Source organism: Orycteropus afer, unplaced genomic scaffold (genome assembly GCF_000298275.1).
Source record: "Orycteropus afer afer isolate SDZICR_OR568_19922 unplaced genomic scaffold, OryAfe1.0 scaffold00165, whole genome shotgun sequence".
Lineage (NCBI taxonomy): Eukaryota > Metazoa > Chordata > Mammalia > Tubulidentata > Orycteropodidae > Orycteropus > Orycteropus afer.
In genome coordinates, this window is record NW_006921752.1 from 4,174,325 (window position 1) to 4,200,535 (window position 26,211).

Sequence of the window (26,211 nt, forward strand, 5' to 3'; positions counted from 1 at the left end):
CCAGGTCCCTTCTACCAAGGTCCTGTGGCAGCCTCAGGCAGCTTCCTCATGCCCTCCCCTCCCAGACAAGCAGGTCATTGGTCTCGTGGAGAACCAGAGTGATTGGTACCTGGGAAACCTCTGGAAGAACCACAGGCCCTGGCCTGCCTTGGGCCGGGGATTTAACACAGGTAGGGACAGTGGTGGGGCCAGGTGGCGGGGGACCGGGACTGCTGCCCCACGGGCTGCACAGGACATAGAATGCTAGGGAGCCTCCAGGGAGAATACTCACTGCAATTGAGTCGATTGCGACTCATAGTGACCTCCCTCGGGTTTCTGAGGTGGTAAATCTTTAGAGAAGTAGATTGCTCCATCTTCCTTCCATGGAGTGGCTAGTGGGTTTGAACTTCCAGGCTTCAAATTAGCAGTCAAATGCCTTAAGCACTGTGCTCCCAGAGCTCCAGGAAGAATCGTGTTGTGGAAAGACACTGGATGAGTAGCCAGAAAACAATTCCGACCTTGGCTTCATGACCAAGTCACTTTGTCCCTCTGAGCCTCAGTTTTCCTCATCTATTGAATGGGAATGGTTTTCCCAGACTTGGCATCACTGACTGTAAGAAGATGGCTGGGGAGGTGCTTACCCCAGAGAAGACTGATTGTGTATAGAGATAGTTCACGCTCCTGCCAGAAAAGACCAGTTTAAAAAAAAAAAGGAACTCACTGCCGTCGAGTCAATTCTGACTCAAAGATCAGTGAGTTTAAAAAAAAAAAAAAGCATTCTAGAGACACCTTCATGACCACTGGCTTCCAGGAGCTGGGCTGTCCCCAGGTGTGCGTGACCAGTGTGCACAACCACCTCTCCTCTTGGCAGGTGTCATCCTCCTGCGGCTGGACCGGCTTCGGCAGGCTGGCTGGGAGCATGTCTGGATGGTGACGGCTAGGCGGCTGCTCCTGACCCTGTCCGCCACCTCTCTGGCCGACCAGGTCTGGGGGAAACTTTGGGAGGGTAGGGGCAGGCTTGGGGCCAGATGTGTGACAGCTGTCCCTGCCCAGGATATCTTCAATGCTGTAATAAAGGAGCAGCCAGAGCTGGTTCTGCTCTTGCCTTGCGTCTGGAACCTGCAGCTGTCAGACCACACGCGGGCTGAGCATTGCTACTCCGAGGCGTCTGACCTCAAGGTGAGTGGGATAGGGGACTGCGGAGGATGGAGACCCCTGCTCCCTGTCCCCACTCCTACCGACACCCTCCCTGGTCCCAGGTGATCCACTGGAACTCACCAAAGAAGCTACGGGTGAAGAACAAGCACGTGGAATTCTTCCGCAACCTCTATCTGACCTTCCTGGAGTACGACGGGAACCTGCTGCGGAGAGAACTCTTTGGGTGCCCCAGCCAGCCCCCACCTCAGGCTGAGGAGGTGAGACAGAGCCCCTGCCCTAGTCTGTGGAGGCTGTGCCCTTCTCTGCTCCGGCAGGCCCCAGCCTTGTCTCTGGGGACATGACCTCCTGGCCTAGCCAGGTCCTCCTCCCTGTCCCCTCAGTTGCAGCGTGCCCGGGCACACCTGGACGAGGAAGATGCCTGCTTTGAGTTTCAGCACCAGCGACTCACTATGCCCCGTGTACACCTCACCTTCCTGCCGGTCGAGCTGCAACTGCCCCGGCTCTACGATGTCACCCTGGTGGCTCAACTGTCCATGGACCGGTAAGTGTGCCAAGGGCAGCCCTGGGGAGTACAGCATGGACTGGTAGGAGGAAGAATGCTCCCTGCCTTTTGCCCTGGTAGCGAGCTGCCTGTCTCTTTGAGGGGTCCCAGAAGCTGGAGACACACAAGATGGGCTGGAAAGAGCTTGGGCTTCAGAGTCAAGCAGATACCCAGAACTGCCCGTCAGTAGCCATGGGACTGTGGGCAAGTCTTAGTATCTCTGGTCTTCAGTTTTCTCATCTGTAGGATGAGAAAGTGCCCACCTTGTGGGGTAGTTGTGAAGATTAAGCAAGACCCAGCTCCAAAGGTCTTGGGAGGTGTTCAATACATCACAGCAGCTGACACTGGGGAGGGTTGCCAGCCCTCCCTGGGCTCACCGCCTCCCTTGCCCCAGGCTGCAGATGCTGGAAGCCCTGTGTGGCCACTGGCCGGGCCCCATGAGCCTGGCCTTGTACCTGACAGACGCAGAGGCCCAGCAGTTCCTGCGCTTCGTTGAGGCCTCGCCAGTGCTCTCTGCCCGGCACAATGTGGCCTACCATGTGGTGTACCGCGAGGGTCCCCTCTACCCTGTCAACCATCTTCGCAACGTGGCCTTGGCCCAGGCCCTCACATCCTACGTCTTCCTCAGCGACATCGATTTCCTGCCCGTCCACTCCCTCTACGACTACCTCAGGTGGGAGTGAGAGAATAGTGTGTGAGGTGGATGTGAACGGGGTGGGGGTACACCTCAGGCATGTGTGTCCCTGCTCCTTTCTGGGCCTTAGTGTCCTCTGTGAAGCGGGATCGTAGGACCAGGGGTTCCACATGGTTTCTCTGCACTGCCGCAGGAGGCAGGGGCGGCTGGTCCGTGCTTTCAGCAGCAGCTCCGCTCATCGCGTCTGTGCTGTCAGACTGGACATCAGGGTGAAATGTCCTCTGAAGGAAGAGTTTCTATAGCTGATTTAAAAACCCAAGAACCTCCAGGCCCAGTGTGGAGGCGAAGTGCCTCCTCCTCCTCCTGCTCACGGAGGCTCCCTCCTCAGGGCCTCCATGGAACAGCTGGAGCTGAGCAGCCGGCCGAAGGTGGCTCTGGTGGTGCCGGCATTTGAGAGCCTGCACTACCGCCTCAGCTTCCCTGCTTCCAAGGCCGAGCTGCTGGCCTTGCTGGACGCCGGCTCTCTCTACACCTTCAGGTAGGGGACACCAGTGCTCTGCCAGCTGTGTGTACCATGCTGGCTCCTAGGGCCCATGAGTCCCCTACCCGGTCCTACTCCACAGGTACCATGTGTGGCCCCGGGGCCATGCACCCACAGACTATGCCCGCTGGCGGGAGGCTCAGGCCCCATACCGAGTGCAGTGGGCAGCTGACTACGAGCCGTACGTGGTGGTGCCACGTGACTGTCCGCACTATGACTCCCGCTTTGTGGGCTTTGGCTGGAACAAGGTGGCTCACATTGTGGAGCTGGATGCACAGGTGAGGGGGATGTCTCACTGCCTCCAGCTTTGAACACTTCCAGGTACAGGGAACCCAGTCCACCTCTGCGGTGCACACTGCCCCACTGGGCAGCACCCCTAGAGAACTCTCCCCTTGGTGGAACTAGGATCATCTACCCTTAGGCCCTTGTTTTGTCTCCGAGTGGTTCCCCGGCCCAGCACTGACCGTCCCTCTGCCTCATCCCGGCAGGAATACGAGTTCCTGGTGCTGCCTGAGGCCTTCGCCATCCACATGCCCCATGCACCAAGCCTCGACATCTCCCGCTTCCGCTCCAACCCTGCCTATCGAGACTGCCTGCAGGCCCTTAAGGATGAGTTCCACCAAGACTTGTCCCGCCGCTATGGGGCTGCCGCCCTCAAATACCTCCCTGCCCTGCAGCAGTCCTGAGGCCCCGTGTCACTCTGCCAAGGCTGGGGCTCCCCCGGGTCCTCGCCTTGGCTCATCTGCATCACTGCACACACTGCAGCAGCCTTGCCAGCCCCCGCCACCATCACGGCTATTTAAGGTCTCTGTGGGAAAGGCTGGGGGGAGACCTGTGGGTGGGTTCTGGGGTCCTCCCCTTGCTGCTACTCTGCAACTGGGCTCTAGCCTCCCCCTGCCCCAGCTGGTCTGGGGCTGGTTTCCCCACCTCAACTCTCTTTTATCTTTTTTAATTAAAGTTTTTAAAAAGTCGCTTTTCCATTCCTCTTGGTTTTGGGGATCAAGGGCTCTCTGGCGCATACGACACCTGGTTTCAGTCACAGGAGGGGTAATAGTCCAGCTGGGTCCCTCTCAACAGCTGGAGCCTCAGGAGGGCAGAGGCTGGCACTGGAGTTGTCCCACCCACCCTCCCATGCCCCAAGCCCAACACCATGAGGCCAAGACTCTTTATTTGGCTTTATTTAGTAAAATGTTAAAATAAATAAATACAAATTGATCAGCTGCTCTGTATCCCCCCACCCCCTCAAAACAAAAACCAAACAAACAAAAACAAAAACTTTGAAGCACAAAACTCCAAATACAAGTTCTACTAAGACTGAAATCACAAAGGGCGTGGACGAGAAAGACGGGGTTGGGGCTGGCGGCTCTTTTCTCCTCAGAGCTGGCTGACCTCTGGCCTGCCCCGTCCTGCCCTGCCTGACCGCAGTGGACCTTGGGCTGAGGATGGAACCACACCGGGTGGAGGGGCAGGGACCCCAGGCTGCTGTGGATGACGATGTCCTCAGGGAGGAAAGGCCTGCTGGGCGGAGGGAGCAATTTTTAAGAGTTCTCACCCTGGCTCTCTGGAGGGGGAACCCTCAGCTTCCCACCCCTCACTTAGCTGAGAGAACCAGGGAGGGATCTTCCCAGAGGCCCCCTACTCCCTCCTGGGAGAGGAGCTGACACTGAGGACAGGCTGTGAGTCAGGGTCAGAACGGGACTCCTGTTTCCTGCAGAGGGTGCTCAGCCAGAGGGGTGGGGGGCGGGGGGTGGGGGGAGGCCATTTACCAGAGCTCAGCTGCTCACCTGACATCAACCATGGGATCTGGAAACCCAGGGCCTGGAGAATGCAGCCAGGTAGAAAGCTCCTACATTAAGCCCTTTGGACAGATAAGAAAGACCACACCCTAGAAGGGAGTGAAGGAGGAACCACTTAAGAGTGTCTCCCCGTTAGGGGTTGGGCTGCGCCCCCGCCCCCGCCCGCACCCCAGGAGTGGATCAGAGGACGGCTGCAGAAGGGGTACGCACACAGTGCAGACTGGGAGATCGGGAAGTACCGTCTCCCTCCCGTTCGCACAGGCTGCTGAGCCTGAACCAAGCAAGACCTTCAGCCAGTGGGTGAAGAGGGACAGAAGGGCTGGCAGGGAAAGCGGCACTCGGATGGCAGCCCCCACAGAGGGCAGGGCTGAGTGGGACCATTCCGAGCTGGGTCTCCCTGCCAGGTACAAACGGCAGGCTCGCCCCAAAGGGCTTGATAAGGAAGGAAGAAACAGACTCTGGGTGAGCCCAGCGGAGGCGAGACAAGACTCGGCAAGCTCCACAGAGAAAAAGGGCCTGCAGGTGGCCGGAATAAGGATGGGCTGACGACAGCATGACCGCATCGCCTCCAGAGCCCACTGCCGGGTCCCACGGGCCCGGCAAGGGGGACTCCCAGTCAAGGGCCCCGTGGGCGCCTCCGCCCGACCCCAGGCCTCCAAAGTGACAGAAGGAAAGCCAGCTGGTCTCAGATAGGTGTCTGGCTAGCACCCAAGATGTCTGTCCTGTTAGTTGCTGTTGAGTTGGTTGTCACTCCCGGCGATTCCATGTGCAGAATAGAACTGCTCCGCAGGCTTCAAGGTCGTGACGTTTTGGAAGCAGACTGCCAGGCCTGTCTTCCAAGGCATCTCTAGGGAGGCTCAGACTGCTCACCTTTTGGCTAGCAGTCTAGCGATTAACCATATGTGCCCCCCAGGGACTCCACAAGAGACGTTAAGAGTGGCTGCACTCGGGCTTAAGAAAGAGCAGCAGAAAAGGAGGAGGAAGGAGGAGTTGGAGGCAGCTAGGGTCGGGGTGTCAATGTGAGTGTGTGTCTCAGGTGGCTGGAGTCATCCCAGGTTGGGTGGGCAGAGAGGGGCCCTACCCTTGGGAAGGCGATGAAAGCACAAGAGACCGAGGGAATGATCAGGGCCTTGTATTTACAAGAAAGCGCTGTTTTGGAATTTGAGTCCAGAATGTGGGTTGGGGGCAGGGCTGCATCTTATATGCTAGGTGAGTCACAAAACCTTTTAGATCTGAGCTTGGGGAAGAATGGGCAATCTACTTTCTTAGTGATATCGCCTTGGAAACCCAAGGAGGGGTCACCAAGAGTCGGATCCGACTCGACAGCAGTGAGTTTGGATTTTTTGGTTAGCACAGGCAAGATGAGACCAACTGCCCACAGCAGCAGGCAAAACACTGGTCAACTCCCAGCCCCAGCCCCACCCCCAAGACTCCTAAAGCAGCTATGCTCTCTGAGCAAAGGCCTCTGGTGATGACAGCTATCCAACCCCCTTCAAGGAAAGTTAGGTGCTGCAGCAATCCCTAGTCTATGGGCCCAGACAAGTCAGTTGGAGAATCCAACAGCGGTGTATATCGGCAGCTGGTCTCTGAACCACCGCCAACTCTTCCTCCTCCAACTAGTCCAGGCATCTGCCGAGGCACAGCACCTTGGCTTCTGAATGGGAAGGGGGTTCCTCTCAGTCTCCCTCATCCAATCTGGCAGCCAGGCCCAAGATGAGAGGCCTCTGCAGCTGAACTCTTACTTCCCTCTCCTCACATCCCCAGGAGGAGGAAGGAAGGAAATGGCGGGTATGGAAGAGACTAGTTTTCCTCCAGAAAGCGTCCTTCCCGGCTGCATTTGTTTCCAGAATCCATCTTTGCCTCTTTGGGCCTAACTGGGTGGGGGAGGAGTGGATGTGACCCTTCCTGCACCCCTATGCTCTCCTGCTGCTGAGACAGCACGGGGCTCGGGAGAGACGCTGCAGCAGGGCTGGGACGCAGAGCCTCTGCCTCCCTTCCGCCAGCCAGGGCAGAGGCCTCCAGCAGGAGCACACATCTGACACAATTTATTCCCAAAAGGCAAGATGTTCGAAATGGACTGAGCCTTTAAGAACCGTGGTTTTCTCAAGAAGGAAAGTGACCACAATGGGCCGAGCAAAAGGTGAGCACAGAGATCCGAGCCAAGGGTTACCCAGGAAGCTGGTGGGTGGGCAGAGTGGAGTGACTGCCATCTCTGGTGCCCTGAAGCCAGCAGGCAGAGAAAGTGGCTGGAGATGCTGACCTGTCTTCAAAGGCAAGATGGGCACAGAGGGCTGGCTGTAAGACACCTCGACCCACTAGACAGTTTTCTCCTCCTCTGTTCTCTTGAAGCACCAAGGGCTGCTGCGGCCAGCCTGCCCCCCGCCCCTCCTCCACAAGGCCAGGGTGCACGGGCACCTCTGAATGTCACTCCCCACTTCCCTCCAAGCTGTCCCCAGGGACTCATAATGCTGGTGGCTGAAAGACGGAGAGCAGCACCAAAGGAAGAGATCTTATCTAGGCACCAGCCTTCTGCTCTAGCAAACTCTATTGGGCTGTGGAGACAATGAGTAGGGCTCTGATACCACCCACACTCCATTTGGGCTTCAAAAACAGGAGGGGGAGACAAGAACCCTGCACCAAGAAGAGAAGAGGGGAGGAGGGCAGGGAGCACTCCACCCCTGTGTTTAGGGCTGCAGCCATCTGCAGGACAGAATGACGGCGACCAGCCACTAGTCTTGAGACACAAACAGCAAAATGTCATCATGATCAGCAGGTTCTGTGCTAAAAAATTGTAACTACACAGCATTTTCTCCAGTTCTGACACCTTTTTAATAGAAATCACTGTTTTTAGGAAACAAATAGCACTTTTGTAATTTTTTTTTTACAATGTTTCTTACCTTGATCTTAATTTAAGTAACACTAGGAAGACCTCAGTATCTTTTATTTTCCTTTTTAATTAAAAAAAAAAAAAGTTGATTTTTTTTTTTTCCCCCAGATACAAAGATTTTTGCCCTTGCATAAAAAAACAGTGCCCCAAACGATGACACAAGGACTCACAAAGACTCACTGGACCTCACTGACACTAGGATTCCTATTCTACCATGCAAGGTCTCAACTACCCTTAATTGGACTGTCAGCCTGAAAAACAGCTTTTCTATTCCTTATTTTAGTTTTTGTTACCAAAAAAGTAAAATAAACAACAAAATAAAACTTTGTTTAAAGAAAAATAAAAGAACAAAAACAAAAATAAAAAAAGAAAGAGAAAGAAACGTCTCCATTCATTCACACACACCTGGGTCGCGTGCTGCTTCGCTCAGGGTCTTCTCTTCTTATAAATATAGAAAAGGGATGGAGCTTGTTTTCAAGTAAAATCACTGATCCACCTTTTTTCCTTCCTCGACACACACTCCCTTCTTCTCCACATGGAGCTAGGGCAGCGGCAGCCCCGCTCTGCTTGTTCTTGGAGAGGGAAAGTGACTGGGTCGTCCACAGGGATGCGCGCCACTTAACCGAAGGAGGGAAAGGGCGGTGAGCACGAGGCTTTGGGAGCAGGAGCACCCGTGGCGGGAAGCTGCGTGCCCTGGGAGAAGACCTAGTAGCTATTCTCGGGGTACATCTCTCCTCGCACTGCGCCCCACTCCAGACAACATTAAATACTGTTATTTGATATACTTTCCCCTTCCCTCGCCCCTCCCCATACCTGTTTTGGGCACTGGGATTGGTTAAATCTCGGTCTCCTTTTTTTGGTTTTATAGTAGTGAACGTTTAGAAACAGGAAAGCCCACACACTCTTTGGACTTGTCTTCTCTACCTAAACCAACGGCTCGGCAAATAAGGATCTGAAACCTGCTCTCCTCCCTCCGCCCATCCCTGCTCCCCACCCAACAAAACAAAAACCAACCCATCGTGGCTGTGGAGGCTGCTGCAGGCACACACTGGTGTATAATAGAGAGAGTAAATATATTATTTCACTTGGCATGGTGCTGGCAAAGAACCTCCAGCTGGCACTATTTCATGTAACATGGTCCAATCTTTGCATGTACACACAGAACAAGAAGGATCAATTGGCAAACTCTGGTGCCACCTGGCACAAGCATCTTCTCTCTCTCTGGAACCAAAGAACCAAAAGAATTCTGTACTTTCCAGAAGAAATCCGGCCCTGCTTCTCTAGAGTCTTCAGTAACTTGCTCCTCCTCGCCGCCGGGATCCTGTGGCTTCTCCTGGCGGGGCTGTTATTTAGTCTCTTCACCCTGGTTACAGTTCGCTGTGCAGCTCTGGGAGGAGGGAGAGGGGGCCGGTGTGGAGGTGGCGGCGTTGGCAGGGGGGGTGCAGTCCGGGCCATTGGAGATGGCCCCCACAGTGGCCTCAGAGTCTACGGGTTTGGAGAGGTCGATGCCGTGGATGAGGCGGATCAGCTGTTTGACCTTCTCCAGGGAGCTGTGCATCTCTTTCTGCCGGGCCAGGATGGTGTTCTTCATCTCCATGCATTTCTGCAGCGAGGAAGAAGGGCAGCGGCACTGAGCCACCTGCTCCCCAGCAGGCCTGGGGGCCCCGAGGGAGGAGCTCCTGCCCACCCCCAGGTAAAAAGATCCCTGCTGGCCGGTGTGCAGCCCAGACCTTTGCTCTGTTCCACACTGGGAGGGGGGGTGCCACTGCCCAAGAGGCAGGCCCAAGAGGCAAGAACAGGGGCCAAGTGAGTGGTTTAAAGTCAACTCCACCTGACACCAGGACTTAAATATGTTAATAAACTAAACTCTTATTGCCACTGTGTGACTACAAAACAAGTCATTAAAAAGAAAGAAAGATCTCACAGCTGCCCTCCAGCTGGTTTTGTTATGCTCCTGCCATGCTAATGGGTGGCCATCAGGAGTGGACTGAGCTTTCCGGGGTAGAAAAGCAGACAGTGAAGTCTGCATTCAATCTGAGAGCCTACTGGGGATCTCCTACTGGAATGAGAATTTAGAAGGCCAGTGATGTGTAGGAGAATCAAAGTCAGCCTAGGGCCAGAGGACGGCAGCAAACGGAGCCCCTTCTGCTTGGTCATGGGCTTGCAGCCTTGTCTCCTGGGCCTCCCACACCTGTTGGCTTCTGCTTCAGTCAGAAAGAGAGGTGTTAAACCTACATGCTATAGGTAGTACGCCAAGGAAGAGAAAATAGGTGAGTGGGGCAGTACTGCCACCAAGTCCAAGGCACCACCTGGACTCCAACAAGGGTGACCTACTCAACAGAAAAGAACATTGTTTCTATCAGGAAGAGTCCGTGTACTCCTGTTGACCACACAACCCTCTGTCCCATCCTGGAAAGGTCAGGCTGGGCACTATGTACTTCCAACACTCATCTCTAGAAAGCCCTCTTCCTCAGACTGCTCAGGAAAACCTGGGAGTGCAGTCAGACGGTGGGGAAGAAAGGGACAGTGGTACTGACGGAGCCACTGCTCCAGAGCTCAGACGGCATCACACGGCGGGGCCTGGGCTGTGTCTCCCCGGTATCACTTGAGGCTCTGCACTCCTTCCAAACACTGTCAGGAATACACGGAGGTGGCGGCTACTCTGCACTGAAACAAGGAACGGTTTGTAGCTGCTACGTTTTCTCTTCAACTGAGAGGCTGAAATTGCTCTCTCAGATCAAAGTAAGCAGATGTCTCAGAGCTTGGCTAAGGTGACGTATATGTACCAACCAGCCACCTGCCTCTGAGGGTCGAGCTCTAACTAGCAGACAGACCTGGTGCCCACCCAAGTCAATCATGGCAATAAAATGAAGGAGCCACGTGTCCTGTTATCTCATAAACCAGATGCTCTCAAGCCAATTCCCATGTGTGCAGAAGAGAATGGTGTTTCAAGGGTTTTCAAGGCTGTGACTTTTCAAAAGTGTTCAAAAGAAGTACCAGGCTATTCTTCTGAGGCACACTGTGCCTATCAGTCAAGCACTTCGCTGTCTGCACTACCTACAGACACATGTTATGTACATGGCAAGCTCTAGACCCATGTGTCCAGGTATCTCTGTGTCTATTACTGAAGGCGTGACGTTTACTTACACTTATAGAACTGCTGAGCTGTTTCACCTTCTGCTCTAGTTGTTCTCGTTCTTGTTTTAAATCTGAACTCCATTTAAGTAACTTCTGTTTCTCTTCTTCTTTTGCTGAATGAAAGAATAGACACAGTTTTTAACAATAAACTCCATGCAAGGGGAACTGCGCTCAGAATGCTGACCAAAGAAGGCATTTCCCTCCCAAGCTCCCTGAGTCCCACAGCCAGTGAACAGGACCTGCCTGCCCATGCTCCCAAACCAGGTGTTCCCTTTTTGTAAGTATAGGTCCAGCTTGGGCCTGGCTTTATGGAGCACTCTCCACTTTTCTTCCCTTAGAAAGTACTAAGAGCTTTCCACTTCATTCATTAAAAAGCTTTTCACTTTTAACTTTAAATTTCCATTTGAAAATAAAACAAATACGCCTTCTAGCATTTTAAAAAAAAACTAGAGAAGTTTTTGAGAAAAGGAGCCTAGGTCATTCTTTACCTGCTTTGTAGGCAATATAGGAATGAACAATTGCTAAAGTTCCAGGCCATGGAATTGCTTCTTCCTTCTTCAGCATCTGGAAAGATTTTATAATTTTACCTTGATGAAGGACGTATAAACAACACTGCCCCTAAGTACACAGCGAGCAATGGAGTCTATGGCTACTGGCAGACAAAACGGAAGGACCTATCGGTGCCGACGTGTAGAACCCTGGTCCACTGTTTCTGGAGTACGGAGTCCCAGATTCAGCCTAAGAGAATGATGCTCGCGCAGAAAGAGTGCAGCCACCTGAGCCCAGCTGAGGAGAGGCTGGGACTCATCTGTGCATCCTGAAGCGTTCGCCTTTTCTCTTCACGTGCGCCACACGACGTCCACCCCTCCGAGCAGAACACCAGCACTACAGCTACAAGTCAGCACCCTGTCAGCAGCCACGGGCGTGTGCTTCCTGAGCTCAGTGCTAGCTTTGAGGGGTGCGTGGTATGTTCCTCAGAGACAGCTTGACCAAGGCAATTAAACATCAGTTTCAAACACTAAGATATGATCTAGACTTGATCTAGAAAATTATCAGACGGTCACAAACAAGTACCAGGAAGAGAACACAGCACTGTCTCCACTGTGTCACAGAAGCAGGAGGGTGCCAACATTAAAAGGGGAAAACCAGAATTCCTTCTAGTCAGGATCCCTAAGAAGTGAGCTCGATGCCCCAGCATACTAAGCTCCTGGGCTATTTATTTTCTAAATATTTTGCCTACTTCCAAAAAGGACTTGAGACAGCTGATAATAAAAACATAAAGACACATGGACAGGTGAGAAAAAGGGATCAGAAACCAAGCAGAGAAGGAAGGGCAAAATCAGGCCAGCTCTGCCTGCCACTCAAGTCTGGGAAACACCAAGACAGCACTTCACGGTTAGTTCTCTGAGGCTGATGCCAACAGAGGTTAAAGACGAAACTGTTGTTATTTAAATTAACCAACTCAGCACTTTCCTTGAAAGATTTCATTCCCAAATAGAGTTTCAAAACCATATATTGAGTTTGGACCATTTTCAGAAAATAAGGCAGGAAGTCCTATGGACTTTCTAGGATCTAGTAAGGAGACAAGTCATTTCAAATAAAAGGAAGCAGTTAGGGTCTCTCCACCTGTACAGAGAGTCACCACCTCACGAATAGGATGAAGAACTTCTGAGGGAACCAGTGCTGTGTGAGAGAGTGCCGTGCCAAGAACAGGGAAGCTAGCTGTGTCTGGAGAAGAACTCCGGGACACAGAAGAGTCTCTGCTACTCGCCCAGATGAGAGGGGACTGGAGGCGGAACTGACCAGGCTGCCTTTCCTCTCTTCAGCCCCTCCCAGTGTCTGACCCACAGTACCTGGTCCTGACATCTGGGACAGATCCACATGCCCTTGGGAATTGTTTTCAGAGGAGGGTCTAAGCAGTCCAGGTGATACACACGGGAACACGTGTCACACATCAGCAACTGGCCACTTTTTCTGCAAACGCTGCAAAAATCCTCATGGATATCACCCTATGAAATGGAGAAGAAAGGTAAGAGGACAAAAAAGGTAAAGGTTGAAAACTCTGATATGCACATTCCGGATGCACAGGAATGGTTTAGGACAATCAGTCACCGTGGCAAGAAAAGTAGGAACTACCAGTGGCACAAGCCCCCCACCCCCTGGCTCCACACAGCCAAGATTCCCCAAATGGGGACAGTTTTCTTAATTTTAAAGTAGAGTTTACAGAAAGCTCTGCAGTCACTGAGGAAACAATTAACTTTACAGGTGAGAGCTCAGCATCTGTTACATGTTGGCAAAGTTCAACCCACAAATCAAAGTGTAAAGACACTGAAATCCATGTACGAAATATTCCACAACACGGCAGAAACAATTCTCATCAGCTATCATTCTGAGGGGAATTTAGAAGGACTGGGAAAGAGGACAGACAAGAAATGGAATTTTACTAAACTCTCTGCTTGCTCAGGGAGGAGAAATAGAGCGAAAGTTCAAATGGGAAAAGATTAAATCAAGAGCAAATTAAACTCATATAAGCTTTCTAACAAGAAGACTTCAAAAAGCCAAAGCAACAGCTGACACTGTCGGTGCTCTTAAAATCAGCTATTTGGCATCTGCTATTCAATGGACCGTCTATTTGGTGAGGCTTTATTCCTTCTCATAAAATACTTCACCAGATGGAAGAAGAAGAGCAGCCCAGTCCGCTCTGCCTGTCTCTCCCCCTCACCTCAGTGACACTTTTATACTCAGGTAAGTCTGCTGGAGCGATCGGAACAGAAGGCACCATCAGAAAAAGCAGAACCACTTAAAATTTGGAGAGGAGAACACAGAAAGGAAATGAGCTAGTAAAGAGGCCTTGTCCAGCAAGTCAATTCCCTGCCTGTTCTCCGAACAGATTTAATGACACTGATGAGGACAGCAAGGGAAGGGATGACTTGAAGGAAAGTGCCAGAGGTCACCCAGCAAGTCAATTCCACCACCTGGAGCAGACTCTCTTTCACTTCCCATGTGTTGTAGGTTTCTTGGCTATTCTGCCAGAAGGCCTAACATAGAAATTTTCACAGGAGGCAATGATACAGACAGCAATGCCAGCTTCTTATAACCTCTCCCCTCCACCCCGCCACTGAAGGTGCATATCTTCATGAACCTACAATTTCCCTCTGAAAGACGGGAAACTTTCTCTGTAATTCACTACGTTGTCTGGCAGCCCAGAAAATGAGCTGCAAATTGTTATAAGATACATTATAGTGTGGATGATTCTAATTTTTCTTAATAAGGAAATGTTACTGACTCAACAGCACCTAACAGCCGCCATCACCTCTGGCAGTGAAAAAGATGGCACGTGTGAAGCTCACTGGATGAGAATGCAGCCTGAAACTTAACTTTCAGGCACCAGAGGCAAGGTTTCACCCCCAGATCTACCGTGTGTCTGCTTTCAGTCTTAATTAGTCTGAGGGGTGCTATTCTCCTCGAGAGGGTCGGTCTTCCTTGAATCGTAGTCCATATGGTAAGTGTGCGTTTTGGATTTAGTTTATGTACATGTTATGGTGTCAGGGACTACTTTACACGACCTGTAAATGAAGTTGTCGGTGATGACACAGATGAGACAAACTGGACATCTTATTCAGAAGGATTTGCTAGAATAAATAAGAGTTGCTCACTTTCCATTGCTCTGATTAAGGAGACCATCAAGAAGTTTAACATGAAGAGTATATAAAATAAAGGTAAATAATTCCTTTTTAAAGGAAAGAAAATTTCCTATTCTATTTATATATCTCACAGTGGCAGTTCTCAATCTTTTAGGTGACAGGAGCCCTTTATAATCTAAAATTATTGAGGACCCCAAAAAGCTTTTGTTTGTGTGTGTTGTAGCTATTGATATTTAGTGTACTATAGTTTTGCTTTTACTTTTTATTTTGAAATAACTATAGATTCCAAGGAAGTTACAAAAATAATGTACTAGAAAATTTTAAAACCCAAGAACGCAAAGTGTACATTCCATTAGCTGACAGAGTGATGACCTCATCATACATGATGCAGTCTCTGGGAAAACACTGCCGCTCATTCTCGAGCAATTGAGGGTGAAAATGGCAAAGGACATTTTAGGATTATTGTGAAAACAGTTTCATTTCCTCAGTCTCCTGAAAGAGTCTCAGAGACTGCCCCCCAGAACACACTTTGAGAACTGCTGCCCAGTGAAATGAATCTTAAATGTCAATCCCATCTATCTAGAATTGCTTCTTTGCCTAAAGCAAGCAGAGGAAGTCCCATGGAGACAGCACACCAAGTCCAAAGGCTTCGATGTTGGTGACTGATCAAATTATTACCACAAACTAAATTGTGAAAGATGAGTGATCCATGACTCCTTGCTAGGAGCTGGGGACATACATTTTCTGGGATAACCCTGACTATATCAACTGCAACATCATTTGCTAAAAATGTTCATAATTCTATCAACGTATCTTCTCATGAGAATGATGACATTGGCAACAAGGCACATTGTGAGGATCAGCGTCTGGCTGGGTCTTGTATTACCAGCTCCTTTTAGATGGTTATTGATCCCCAGGAAATGCCTGCCTCTCAACTGTTACTGTTTAATTAATGTTGCTGGGGCTTTGCTATCCAGCAGCAAACATACAAAGCTCTGTGTACGAATTTAATCACTGCTGCTGTTGGGAGACTGTAAAAGTAGAAGTCAATTATCTTTTTTTAAAAAAAGAGAAAAAAAGAAATCCATTCCACTGGGTTGAACTTAGGAGGCTGTGGACGTATTTAGTGGTTTCAGAAAAGCCCCCCTTCACCTTTTAAGATCCCTGGAAAGAACAACATTTGCATTTTAAGGTGAAAGCTGCCAGAAGTTTTTAGTTTACGATTTGACCTGAGTGGATCCTCTGAGCTCAATCTCTGAAAGAAAACCACAAACCCTCTCAACCAAAAAAAAAACAAAAAACCCACCACAACCAGAAAACAACTTTGCTGAGGGCAGAGACTCCCGTGCAGAAGCACAAGGTCATCTGCACCCCAGCATCTGTGCTCACCCTGGAGGGAGAGCTCTACCAAGAAGCGAGGAGCTGGGGGTCCCTGTGGCAACACTTCAACAGAAGAAAGGTTAGGCTACCTTTGGTGCCAGCACACAAGAGACTTCTGGCATTCATTAACAGGTCAGTTGAAGTCAGAAAATTTTAACTTCGAATGTGTATGTGGTATTCTTTTGCTCTGTGGAAAGGGGTAGGACATGAGTAAGTTCTGAGATATTCCAAATCTAGGCTACATTTTACCTGAAAATGTTCAAGGCAAGCTATGTATTTCACAAAAGAAATGAGACATACACTAAATGTTTCCATCCTCAAAGCTGCTCCCTCTTGGCTTCTTCCCCATCTCAGTAAAGGGAGGTCAATCTTTCCATCTCTTTAGGCCAGAAACATTGGATTTACCTTTGACCTTTCTCTTAGGAATTCCTAATACCTCACTGTCCAGTCCCACGGGCTCTTCAAATACATTCAGACCCAATCACTTTCCTTCACTTCTACTGCTACTAGGCCAAGCCATCATCATCTCTTTGCCAGGATGACTGTAGCAGCCTCCTAAGTGGTTTCCTATCCTGTCATGTCTTTTCTCCATACTCCCTACACAGCGATCCTTTTAAAACCCAAGCTCATTTTGCAAACACCTTAAAAGTAATAAATGCAAAATCATCAAAGACCACTGACCAACAGTTTGTTGGGGAGCTGGGTATTCTGTCTCAGAGGTATGTCCACCAGAGGAAAAGGGCACCTTTTCAAGTGGAGAAATTTGGTGGAAACTATCAAGCAGTAGTTAACATGACCTACAACGGTATCAACTGATATCATGTGCCTCCTGACTGACTTAGTGCTCCTGCAGAAACGCAACTCTTGATTCTATTCTTGAGAAAACAACCACATGATCCATGTGGAGGGACGCACTACACACCAACTGGCCTATCTCTTAGAAAATGTCTATGTCATGAAAGACAAAGAAAGATTAAAAAACGGTTCCAGATGAAAGGAGACTAAGGAGACAGTAATGTGACAATAAATGTCAACAGTGACCGTGGGTTGGATCTTGGCACAGGGGGGAAAGGTGCCACAAAGCTCATTACTGGGACAACTGGAGAAATAGAAATTTAGACTGTATATTCTACATTATCAAACCAAAACCAAACTCACTGCCATCGAGTTGATTCCTACTCATAGCGAGCCCCTTTGGGTTTCCGAGGTGGTAAATCTTTGCGGAAGTAGATTGCCCAGTGTTCCTTCCACAGAGTGGCTGGTGGCTTTGAACCACCAACCTTTTGGTTAGCAGTCACTGAAGCCACCAGAGCTCCTTATAGTAATATTTTATCAATGTTAAATTTCCTCAATTTGATAACTGCATTGTGGTATATATTCTTAGAGGACATATGCTGAAGTATTTAAGGGTGAAGACTCATGGTGTTCACAACTTACTCTCAACCAGTTCAGGGAAAAAAAAAGTGTATGTATGTGTATGTCTACACATACACACATGCTGGGAGGGCAAAATGTTAACAGGTCAGTCTAGGTGAAGCATACACGTGCATTGTCTGTACTATTGTTAAGTTTTCTGTAGGTTTGAAATTTTTCAATATAAAAAGTTGAAAAAAATTTTTGTTATTCCTCTACTCAAAACCCTCAAGTAGTCTCCCATGTCACCTGGTGTGAAAGCCACAGAGGTTCTGCATGACTGGCCCTGCCAGCCCCTGGTCTCATGTCCCACCACCTTCGCCTGCTGGCTCTGCTCCAGCTGTCCCATCCTCTTGCTTTCCCTCCAGCCATGACACTTTCTCCCAGAATTCTTGCCCAGCTCTTCTCCCTGCAGCAGACGCTCTTCCTGTACACTCCCAGGGTTTGCTCTTTCACCTGCTACCAGAGCGGCATTCTCTCACCACTCTTCACACACCTCCTGCCACAACTTCCCTTGCCCCTTATTGCTTCATTTGTCTTCACAGCACTTGTCACTGCCTCACATGTTATATATTCACCTGCCTCTTCCCCTGGAGCATGAGCTTCGTGAGGGCAGAGGGGTGGTTTTGATCCCCGTGGTGTCCCCAGGCTGAAGAACGGAGCTTGCACCACAAAATAATGTTCAAGTACTTGGTGAGTAAACGACGGAACGGGGCCACTCACTTTTTCACAAATGCTCATTTAAGCACTTAGAAAACAAGCTCATACTCTTCACCTTTCTGGGTGAAGGATTCCTTAGCGTCTGACACTTTTCTAAGAACCTGTCTCTCATCAACCCTACTAAATAAAGTTACTTTAGAGAAAACACATCCAGTTCTTGAATTGGACACAAGGCAGGAGACAAGGACTGCTTGCTCACTGCCCCGACCCCCACACACACGCCTGTCACGTTGCTGAACCCCTGCCCCGCCGTCCGAGCATTTACCACAGCACATCAGATTCAGCCTCCCAGAGCTGGGACTTGCTTCCGGAGGCTGCATCTAACATGACTCTCAAGGGCATGGAAGGACCTGGGACCCCAGAACAAAGCTGCCTTACATGACATACAAAGTGTCCTATAGGGATTACTGCCTTTCCAGGGTCAATCAAGGTGATACGAGTTGGTAAGGAGACAACATATGATAACGGTTTTCCCCAGTTTAAGCTCTCAGAAGGAGAGGAAGCTTTTCCCGTTACTTACGTCTGTGGAGGTGGGGCTGGGCAGGGACACAGGCTGAACAGGTGCAGGGAAAGTGAATGTGGTCTCTGTCTTTTCATTTTCAGGGGAGTCAGGATGACTGGATGGGGGGGATGTTGGGGTAAGGGCTCCAAACCCCAGCACTGCATTGTATTTTGGAGGACGACCTATATACCAAGAGAAGGGAACAAAAGGGAAAATGGGGGGAGGGAGGGAAAGAAAGGGGGAAAAATGATCTTACATACCTTAGGCCAGTGTTCCTCATTGGCTAGCATGGAAAAGGAAGTGAGGTAGCAGACAGAAGGTTAATATAACAGTCCCCAAGAGAGGAAGAGAAGCAAAGATTTAAATGTCATTAGAAACAGCTACATGAATCTCAAAGAAGCAGGGATTAGAGTGTTTGGAGAATGACAGAAGGTGCTGGATTATGTTATAGGACCTTGCCATGGGCAGATTATGGTGAAATTCGCGAACTATCCCAATTTGAGATTTCTAGTGAGAGAACCAGTATGTCCAAGTCCAATGGGAGTCAAGGCCAGAGTAAGATTCATTCTATTTTCTCTTTTTTTGCGTATTTATCATTCTATAAGGTTTCATTGTAATCATTTTCACAATATTATTAATGATTCTCAGTTTCTGCAAACTGATTTATTAAGGATTTCTGTTTTTCCTTTTCTCTCCCATCTACATTTTGGTCATTTCACTGCTTGCAAGGGTGGAGAGAGGCAAAGCGAGAGGCAAAATTCAAGCTAATCATCCTTGCCTCTTGCTTGTGGGGCTGGTGAAACTATGCTATGGGAGTAGCCAGAACTAAGAGCTTAACAGATGCGCTGGGACTGACAATGAATTTCAGAATCTTTGGCCTCAGATACCCTGCTCAGCTGATTGAAAGCCATCTCCCTTTTACATCATAAACATTCTGGTGAACTACGTATCTAAGAACTGGGCCCTTCCAAAGTCTTATGAAAGGCGCTGCCATCAGCAATATGGCTAACTGAGAGACCTGGCTTAAGCAAGAGCATTCTGAATCCAACCTCACAGCTACAGAGAATTTACAAATGAGCCCTAATGGATGCAGCAAGTCTAAGTCAACCACCCTCACTTTTGAAGTAGCTAAGTCAGGGTCCTTGTCTTATAAGGGTCAGACTCACACATTCTAAGCTGTGAGTGACCAAAAGTGTATGCCCGGTATACCAAGGGGAAAAAAGTCAGAGAGGTACAAAACTGCCTATGAGTACTGGTAAATGGTACATGGGATCACAACTCCGCTAACAGTTACAATTCCTACAGAGTTATACACAAGACTCCTAAGTCTGTTCAACATTACAGACACCACGTAGCTGTGCTACACTGGCAACGTCTACAGTACCAACACAGACCTTACTGGTGTGCCCCTGCTGGGGAATTTAATGTGGCTTGATGGGGAGGCGGAAGATGAATGCTCTTTGTTTACCCAAGAAAGCACATCCTAGGCATTGTGAATGCAGGCTTTCCTTCTCTGACCTTGGCCAAGAGATACCAAGGTCTTTCTGGCTCATTTAACCCCTGCTCTCTTAGCAGACACTGCCCATCAGCAGGCCAATTAATAATGGTGGCCGCTGGCTGGAGGCTCCTTTCTGAGAAATGCATCAGAGGTCACTGAAAAGTTGTCAAAACCAAACCAAAACAACAAAAAATAACCCATGACACTGGTTATTGTGGTCCAGAAATCAGTACGAAGCAGTAACTTAGGATTTCCCATCTAAAGCTTGCTGGTTATTTGAAGGACAGGGCTGATCATCAGAATGGGTCACTAAGTGTGGCCATGATGTGTTTTTTTTTTTTTTATTTTTTGGGGAAGAGGTAACAGTATCATTGCAGTTCTATGTAAGCCGACAAAGGGTCTCCATGACCTACCAAGCTTCCTACAGCTCTGAGATTGCGTGTACATAGGCAAAAATTAGTATGCCACTCCATTCACTGTGCAACCTCTACAGCCTGGAACTATTACTCAGGGACACATTATCATGTGGGGAAAAGGACCTTGGGATGTATTACTGACGTCAAAGAGCAATTCCAGTATCTTGTTCATGAGCTCCAATCCTGAGCTATTAAGACTCGTTTAGACTTATGCAGTGAGAGATGCTGCTATTGCTGCTTTCTCTGCCTTGCCTAAGAAGGAAATGCCCTTGGGCAGGTCTCATACAGGAGAATGGGGTGTTTTAGAAAACTCTGCTTCGGGAGCCTGTTTTGACAGTGACCTTTTACTTCCTTAGTTGAAATGCCATGCCCTCTTCTCATAGATTCTAAGTTGTCTGTGTGGTGGTTACCTCTCCCCTTCCTGGAAAGTCTGCAGCTCACAGAAACTTAGTCATGCTCTGGCCTCATTGGCAGCAGGATGACTTCGACACTATTTAGAACACCTTGGCAACAGCAGTGCTCTGTTCTGCTTAATGATGCTAAAATGCTTCCTTTTACATGGTGTTCTGTTCCCTGTGCTATTCATGGATGGTCTGGTAGGCTTGGGGCAGAAACGCTACATTAAGCCATTCCCCTGAGTCAGCTTCGCCAGAATCGTAAGAAAGTCAGCTTTTGATTCAGCATGCAGAGTTTTAATAAGAACTCTCTCTCTCTCCACCCCCTCTCCCCATTCTCAGAGAACAACAACAAAACTATTTTCAAGGAATATAGGAGTTAGGCCCTAGGACAATGGGAGGTGGAAGGGGGAAGGGGAAAGAAATAAAAAACAGAAAGCAAAAGCAACAGCAAGGGAGACAGACAAAAAGGTACTCACCTCTCTTCCGGGTCCCAGGATGCATTGTGCTGTTCAGATATGTGACCGCACTCTTCTTACGCTTTGAGGATTGAAGAAGGGAAAGGTGACTGGTTGGATAGCATAGTTACTACTAATCTGGCACAAGCTAAAGACCAAGCGCAGCATGCCCGTCAACATGCCAACCAGTTAGCGCTAATCACCCAAAGTCTCCATGTCAAAGGGCTTCATTGCACCTACATGGCCCTCAAAGAATGTTTTAGAGAGGTCCAGCTCTGCATCAGATGAGAGTTATGTTAAAGCCAGGATGAAATAAATTTTTAAGGGAAGTTTTTATCAGCTCAAACTCAAGACAAAAAACTCAGGGGAAAGCCATGAATAAAAATGAAATAAGCAATGTGATGAGCCAGAGAAAACCCTATCACTTCACAGAGTTGGCCGAATGTAATTAGGGGCTGCTCTGAAGCAGATTTTCGGAAGGGAGGTGCTGAACAAGTTGCAAAATGAAACTGCAACAGTGAGGGGAGGGCCAAGTGCGGGCCAGGAATACCTCTGGCTCAAAGACTGCTCCACTGTACACAGGATTTGCAGTTGTTCTTCTTTTTCGCTCTTGCCTCTTGCTTTGGATTTCTTGGGAAAGGAAAAGGACTGCATTAGAAAGAGGTATGGAAAACCCCCAAAACTTAACTCCATTGTTCTAGCTACTGATTCTCCCAGGTCAGATAAGAAATAGGGGGACGGGTCCTCTGTTTCTCGGCATCCTCAGCGGATCAGGCAGAGGCGTGCACACTGCCGGGGCAAATATGCAGGGCCTTCTTTTCTCACCTGCCAGAAAGCAAGACCATGGCGTCCACAGTGGGGCTCTCTGTGATCGGGAGCTTTACAGCAGACAACACTCGAGAACAAGCTGTCCTGACTTATTTTTAGATCACTGTATAAACAGGTATGAGTGAGCTTTATCCACAGACGTAGACTGAGTAACCACAGCTCACCATCCTTGACTTAAATAACCAGGACAGGTACAGCTTTATAATAGTTTTTACGATTCTGATAACCTAGAATGATTGTAAAACATAGACAAGCATTTGTCATTGTAAGGGGCAGCTGCTACTTGTGTTTTCAGAAAAAAAATAGTTCCATTTATGTCAACAGAAGTCACCTTAATCCCAGCAGCAGGGAGAGGGGTTCCTCAGGACAGTAGGGAGGATAATGATAGGAAGGGCTGGACTTGAACATTATACAGAGGGAAGGTGATCTTCCCTCTGAAGGAAATAAAGGTCCACACTGTGGACTCAGACTCTGTCTTCCAATTTTCTATTCTAGGAATACAATCAAACACCATTTTTAGGAACGCAGCTATGGGGCAGAAGCAAGGTAGTGACATGAATATCTTCTCTTACCTTCTAGATGGTCATGTGTTACCAACCCTAGAGACACCATGAAGGCAAGTTTCTGTATCAGAGAAACAAAAGAAGAATATACCTCAGTTTGGGTTATCACAAAACCTACTGCATGCAGGTCTACTTCAAAGGAAAGCAAGCCCAATGGGCTGGTTGCTCGGAAGAGGCAGGGTGTCATAAGGGCAGGCAGTCTCCACTCTCAGCAACTCTGGAGCTGCTCAGAGACTTTCTGGTCTAACAGGAACTAAAACAAAAGCACAGGGACATGGTTTCTGCTTTCTCAATAGTGGAAACCAGCATCTTGAATGACAAAAGTCCACCCCCCGCCCCCGAAAAACACTCTTAAGGGGAAGATGATTTCCAAAAATCTGTGGAGGGTTATCATGAGCATCCCCTACAAGCAGCTCCAAACCCCCAGCACCTCACTTGTCGTGGCTGGGTCAGAGCCCCTTACATCTTTACTCTCACTCACTAGATAATGCTTAACGCAACGCTAAATGATTTTTGGGAATGGCAGCAGGCGATTCTACTTAGTATTATGATTTTTCAATTGAATGTGGATCTAGAAATTACAGAGTGATTTCTCTCTGAAGACCACTCTTCGGGGTCCATCAGAACCTGGGCTGATTAGAATACCACACCCCAAAGCTGGAAGGTTAGAGCGTCAAGTTGGAAAGAGCAGCGGATTGATCCCTAGCTTGCTTTTTGGTTGTTGTGATCTGGAAACTGTGTCTTCCTTTTCTGTTGGACACTGCATGTAATTTTAAACATTCCAAACAATACTGCATCAATTCCTCCTGCTGATGCATAAAGAACAACACTGGTTGTTAGGACCTGACACTCCTGGGGAATTATTTAACATCACAGTGTTGTCTTTAAAAATCCTGACATCCTGAGTATTAAATCTCCTATCTTGGCCTTTAGTGATAGGTTCAGGCTATTTAAGACACTGAGTGTTTTAGGAAGACACATCCCTGGAGGAAACCACCGTACTTCAGAAAGGACAGTGGTCCTGGACTCACCGCCCATTTTCTGCACTGTCCGCTAAGATGGCCTACATTTCATGGTTGCCAATTAACTATATTCCTAATTTTTACCACCTCTTCAAAACTTAATCAAGATTAGAAGGCTGACCACCAACTGTTCTCTGTTACTAAGTAGTATTTGGATTGACATTCAGAAGCACCCTCTTTTAATCAAGCAGCAGGACTCTTCTTGGCCACTCACACCCAACTTGCCTTTGCCAGTATCGACGAAGCTCACAAAATTAAATTAAATTAAAAACAAAAATCTCTTCTCTGGCAGATGGATTCTCAGTGATAACACAGAATAAAAAGTTGTCAAGTGCTTCTCCCTTAGATATATACATGTCACACACGCCAAAAGCTAGCTTCTTCTCTTCATAGCAGTGGTTCTGTCTAACTAGAAAGTGAAATATCTCATGGTGCGCATGATAGTGCCTGCTTGTCCACATGCCTGCCACTGACGGGAGATATCCTTCAATGTCTTTTGACAAGGAGGTTTGCTAATAGCTTGCTCTATTTTTCCCCCTGCAAGTGAAATACTTATCATTAATTCTGTGGATGGCTTTACAAATTTTTCAGCAACTTGTGTGACTAGTACTTGTTTTGGTTGAAACTTTGTTCCCTTCTTTACAGACAAAATTAAAAATGGATCCATTTCACATTTATTATATTTTGTACTTGTTTTTAGAATAGCATGAACAGGCTCAATAAATCACTGCTTTTAAAAAAATGACATGAAGCTTTGATGGTTTCATGCCGCTATTCGACATGGTTTCACTACACAGAATGCACCAGGGAGAGAGGGAAATGGATCAGTGATCTAATAAAATGCAACTATCGGTTATTCATCATCATGTTACCTATCCATTTTTTCCTAAAGCTGCTTGTGCAAAAGCATCACACTCCAAAATTCTCATCTAAGAACATACATGCCTGTATGTCTGCCATTTATGTTTATAATGTTCTCCTAAGTTGTAACACGGATGTTACTATTTTCATCCCTACTCTTATGTGTCAATGAACTACTTTTGAGCCACTGATTCATATGGGATTTGGGGATCGAATCCAATAGAATTTTAATAACAAAAATGTACATGTAATAACTGTAATTGATAATGTAAATAGCTATTAGCCAGTGAACTGGACACCTTATAGATGCTAGCAGAGACAAACAGAACATCATAATCAAATGCACTCAAACAGCTGTTAATGATTAATTATCATTAATCTTACATTTCAAATTTGTCTCAACAATGTCCTTTTGAAACTTTTCTTTTGAAATGACCAAAATGGTTGTATACCAACCAGCTCATGAAATCTCAGGGTCACACTCTAAGATAGCTGCCCCAGGGCAACCTGGCAATAAATTACTGAAGGATGAAAAAGCACAAGAAAAGGCTCTGTGGGTCAAAGGAAAACCGAGCATGTGTGAGAGTAAACCACACATCACAGACTAAGTCATGCCTTTGGAGGGATGGCCCTACCTGAGGGTTCTCTTCCCGTTTTGGTTTGGGTGCAGCAGGTGGGGTGATGGTACGGCTCTCTGTTTGCTTCTCATCTGTTTCTGTGTGGGATTTAATTGTCTAGAAGAAGAAAATAAAATAAAACTTTAGAATTCATCTTTTTATAAGAAGAATGAAAACACACAGCAGCCTAACTCAAAAAGAAAGAGAAGGAGAACATACTTAAATTGGGGACATACTAATAAAGGAGTTAACATCATGGATTTCACTTTTGGGGAGGAAAAAAATGAAGTGTAAATCCCCAGTTCATGTTGCTGAATTGCTTAAGTTGATTAAGTAACAACTTATAAATACAACTCTACAAAAGGAAAAATCCATGGTTTAATTCCTTGGTATAAAAATGAAGCACAGGCCGCTTTCCCTGAGTGCAGTGAGTTCAATAAAGACAGGCGTGCTCAGTGGGGGGCAGTGTCCCAGAAGCCAGCCCACTGCTGCTACACACAAGGACGTGCCGATCCACAGCAAGTTTAAAGATCCAAATGATGGAAAAAATATCTTACCTGCACGCTCTTCTACTTCAAAACAATTTCATTCATAATCTAAGAGGCTGCAGAACCACCTTCATTTCCAAGATATTAGAAACCTGGCTGTATCACCCATTCGAGAGAGATGCAATTGCCAAGGGAGAATCATCTGGCAAGAGGCTAACACCCTCACTACCCTCAGCTCCCTCTTCCAGAAGCATCCATCCACACAGAGGAAACACCAGCAGCACTGCCCTCTTCAAATACAAATGATTACCTCGCAAGTAGACTGAGCTTGCGTTACTATTCTTACCATGACTTAATGGCTAATTGAGTTTATGAAGCCTGTGTAATACTGAGATGATATTAGAAAAGCAGGTATAAAACTATCAACACAAACCTAACTTTTTTTTCAGAAAAGTATGTGGATGCTAATGGTCTTTTCATATGGCAACAAATAATTAAATGAGACTGATATTGTCTGATTATTGATGGGCAGGAGCCAAATAAAAGACTTCAGTCCCATAAGCAGGACACCAACAATTCTCAAAAATCACTATGCAGTGAAGTATTTTACTACATCTGAAAAACTAATACAATCATAAAGACTCATTTTACTGGTCACTCCCCTATCTTCCTCCTGCTTTTCACTGTATCACGTTAGGAACATGGGAGCACCTGCTTCTTCAGTACTGTGGT

General features: G+C 47.9%; 2 protein-coding genes across 2 annotated transcripts in view; one reads left to right on the forward strand and one right to left on the reverse strand.

The window, feature by feature from the left end:
- LARGE2 (LARGE xylosyl- and glucuronyltransferase 2) overlaps positions 1-3,539 on the forward strand; it is a 5,240-nt gene extending 1,701 nt beyond the window's left edge. The window contains exons 5-13 of the mRNA XM_007946562.1: positions 32-170; positions 851-963; positions 1,033-1,158; positions 1,239-1,394; positions 1,518-1,678; positions 2,073-2,351; positions 2,701-2,850; positions 2,936-3,131; positions 3,342-3,539. Coding sequence (XP_007944753.1) covers positions 32-170; positions 851-963; positions 1,033-1,158; positions 1,239-1,394; positions 1,518-1,678; positions 2,073-2,351; positions 2,701-2,850; positions 2,936-3,131; positions 3,342-3,539 — 1,518 coding nt within the window. The remainder of the gene's footprint in view (positions 1-31; positions 171-850; positions 964-1,032; positions 1,159-1,238; positions 1,395-1,517; positions 1,679-2,072; positions 2,352-2,700; positions 2,851-2,935; positions 3,132-3,341) is intronic.
- A 5,342-nt stretch (positions 3,540-8,881) lies between these two features.
- PHF21A (PHD finger protein 21A) overlaps positions 8,882-26,211 on the reverse strand; it is a 202,615-nt gene continuing 185,285 nt past the window's right edge. The window contains exons 12-16 of the mRNA XM_042781750.1: positions 18,352-18,515; positions 12,528-12,683; positions 11,163-11,238; positions 10,684-10,787; positions 8,882-9,139 (exon numbers count right to left, since the gene is read on the reverse strand). Of these exons, the coding sequence (XP_042637684.1) occupies positions 8,882-9,139; positions 10,684-10,787; positions 11,163-11,238; positions 12,528-12,683; positions 18,352-18,515 (758 nt within the window). The remainder of the gene's footprint in view (positions 9,140-10,683; positions 10,788-11,162; positions 11,239-12,527; positions 12,684-18,351; positions 18,516-26,211) is intronic.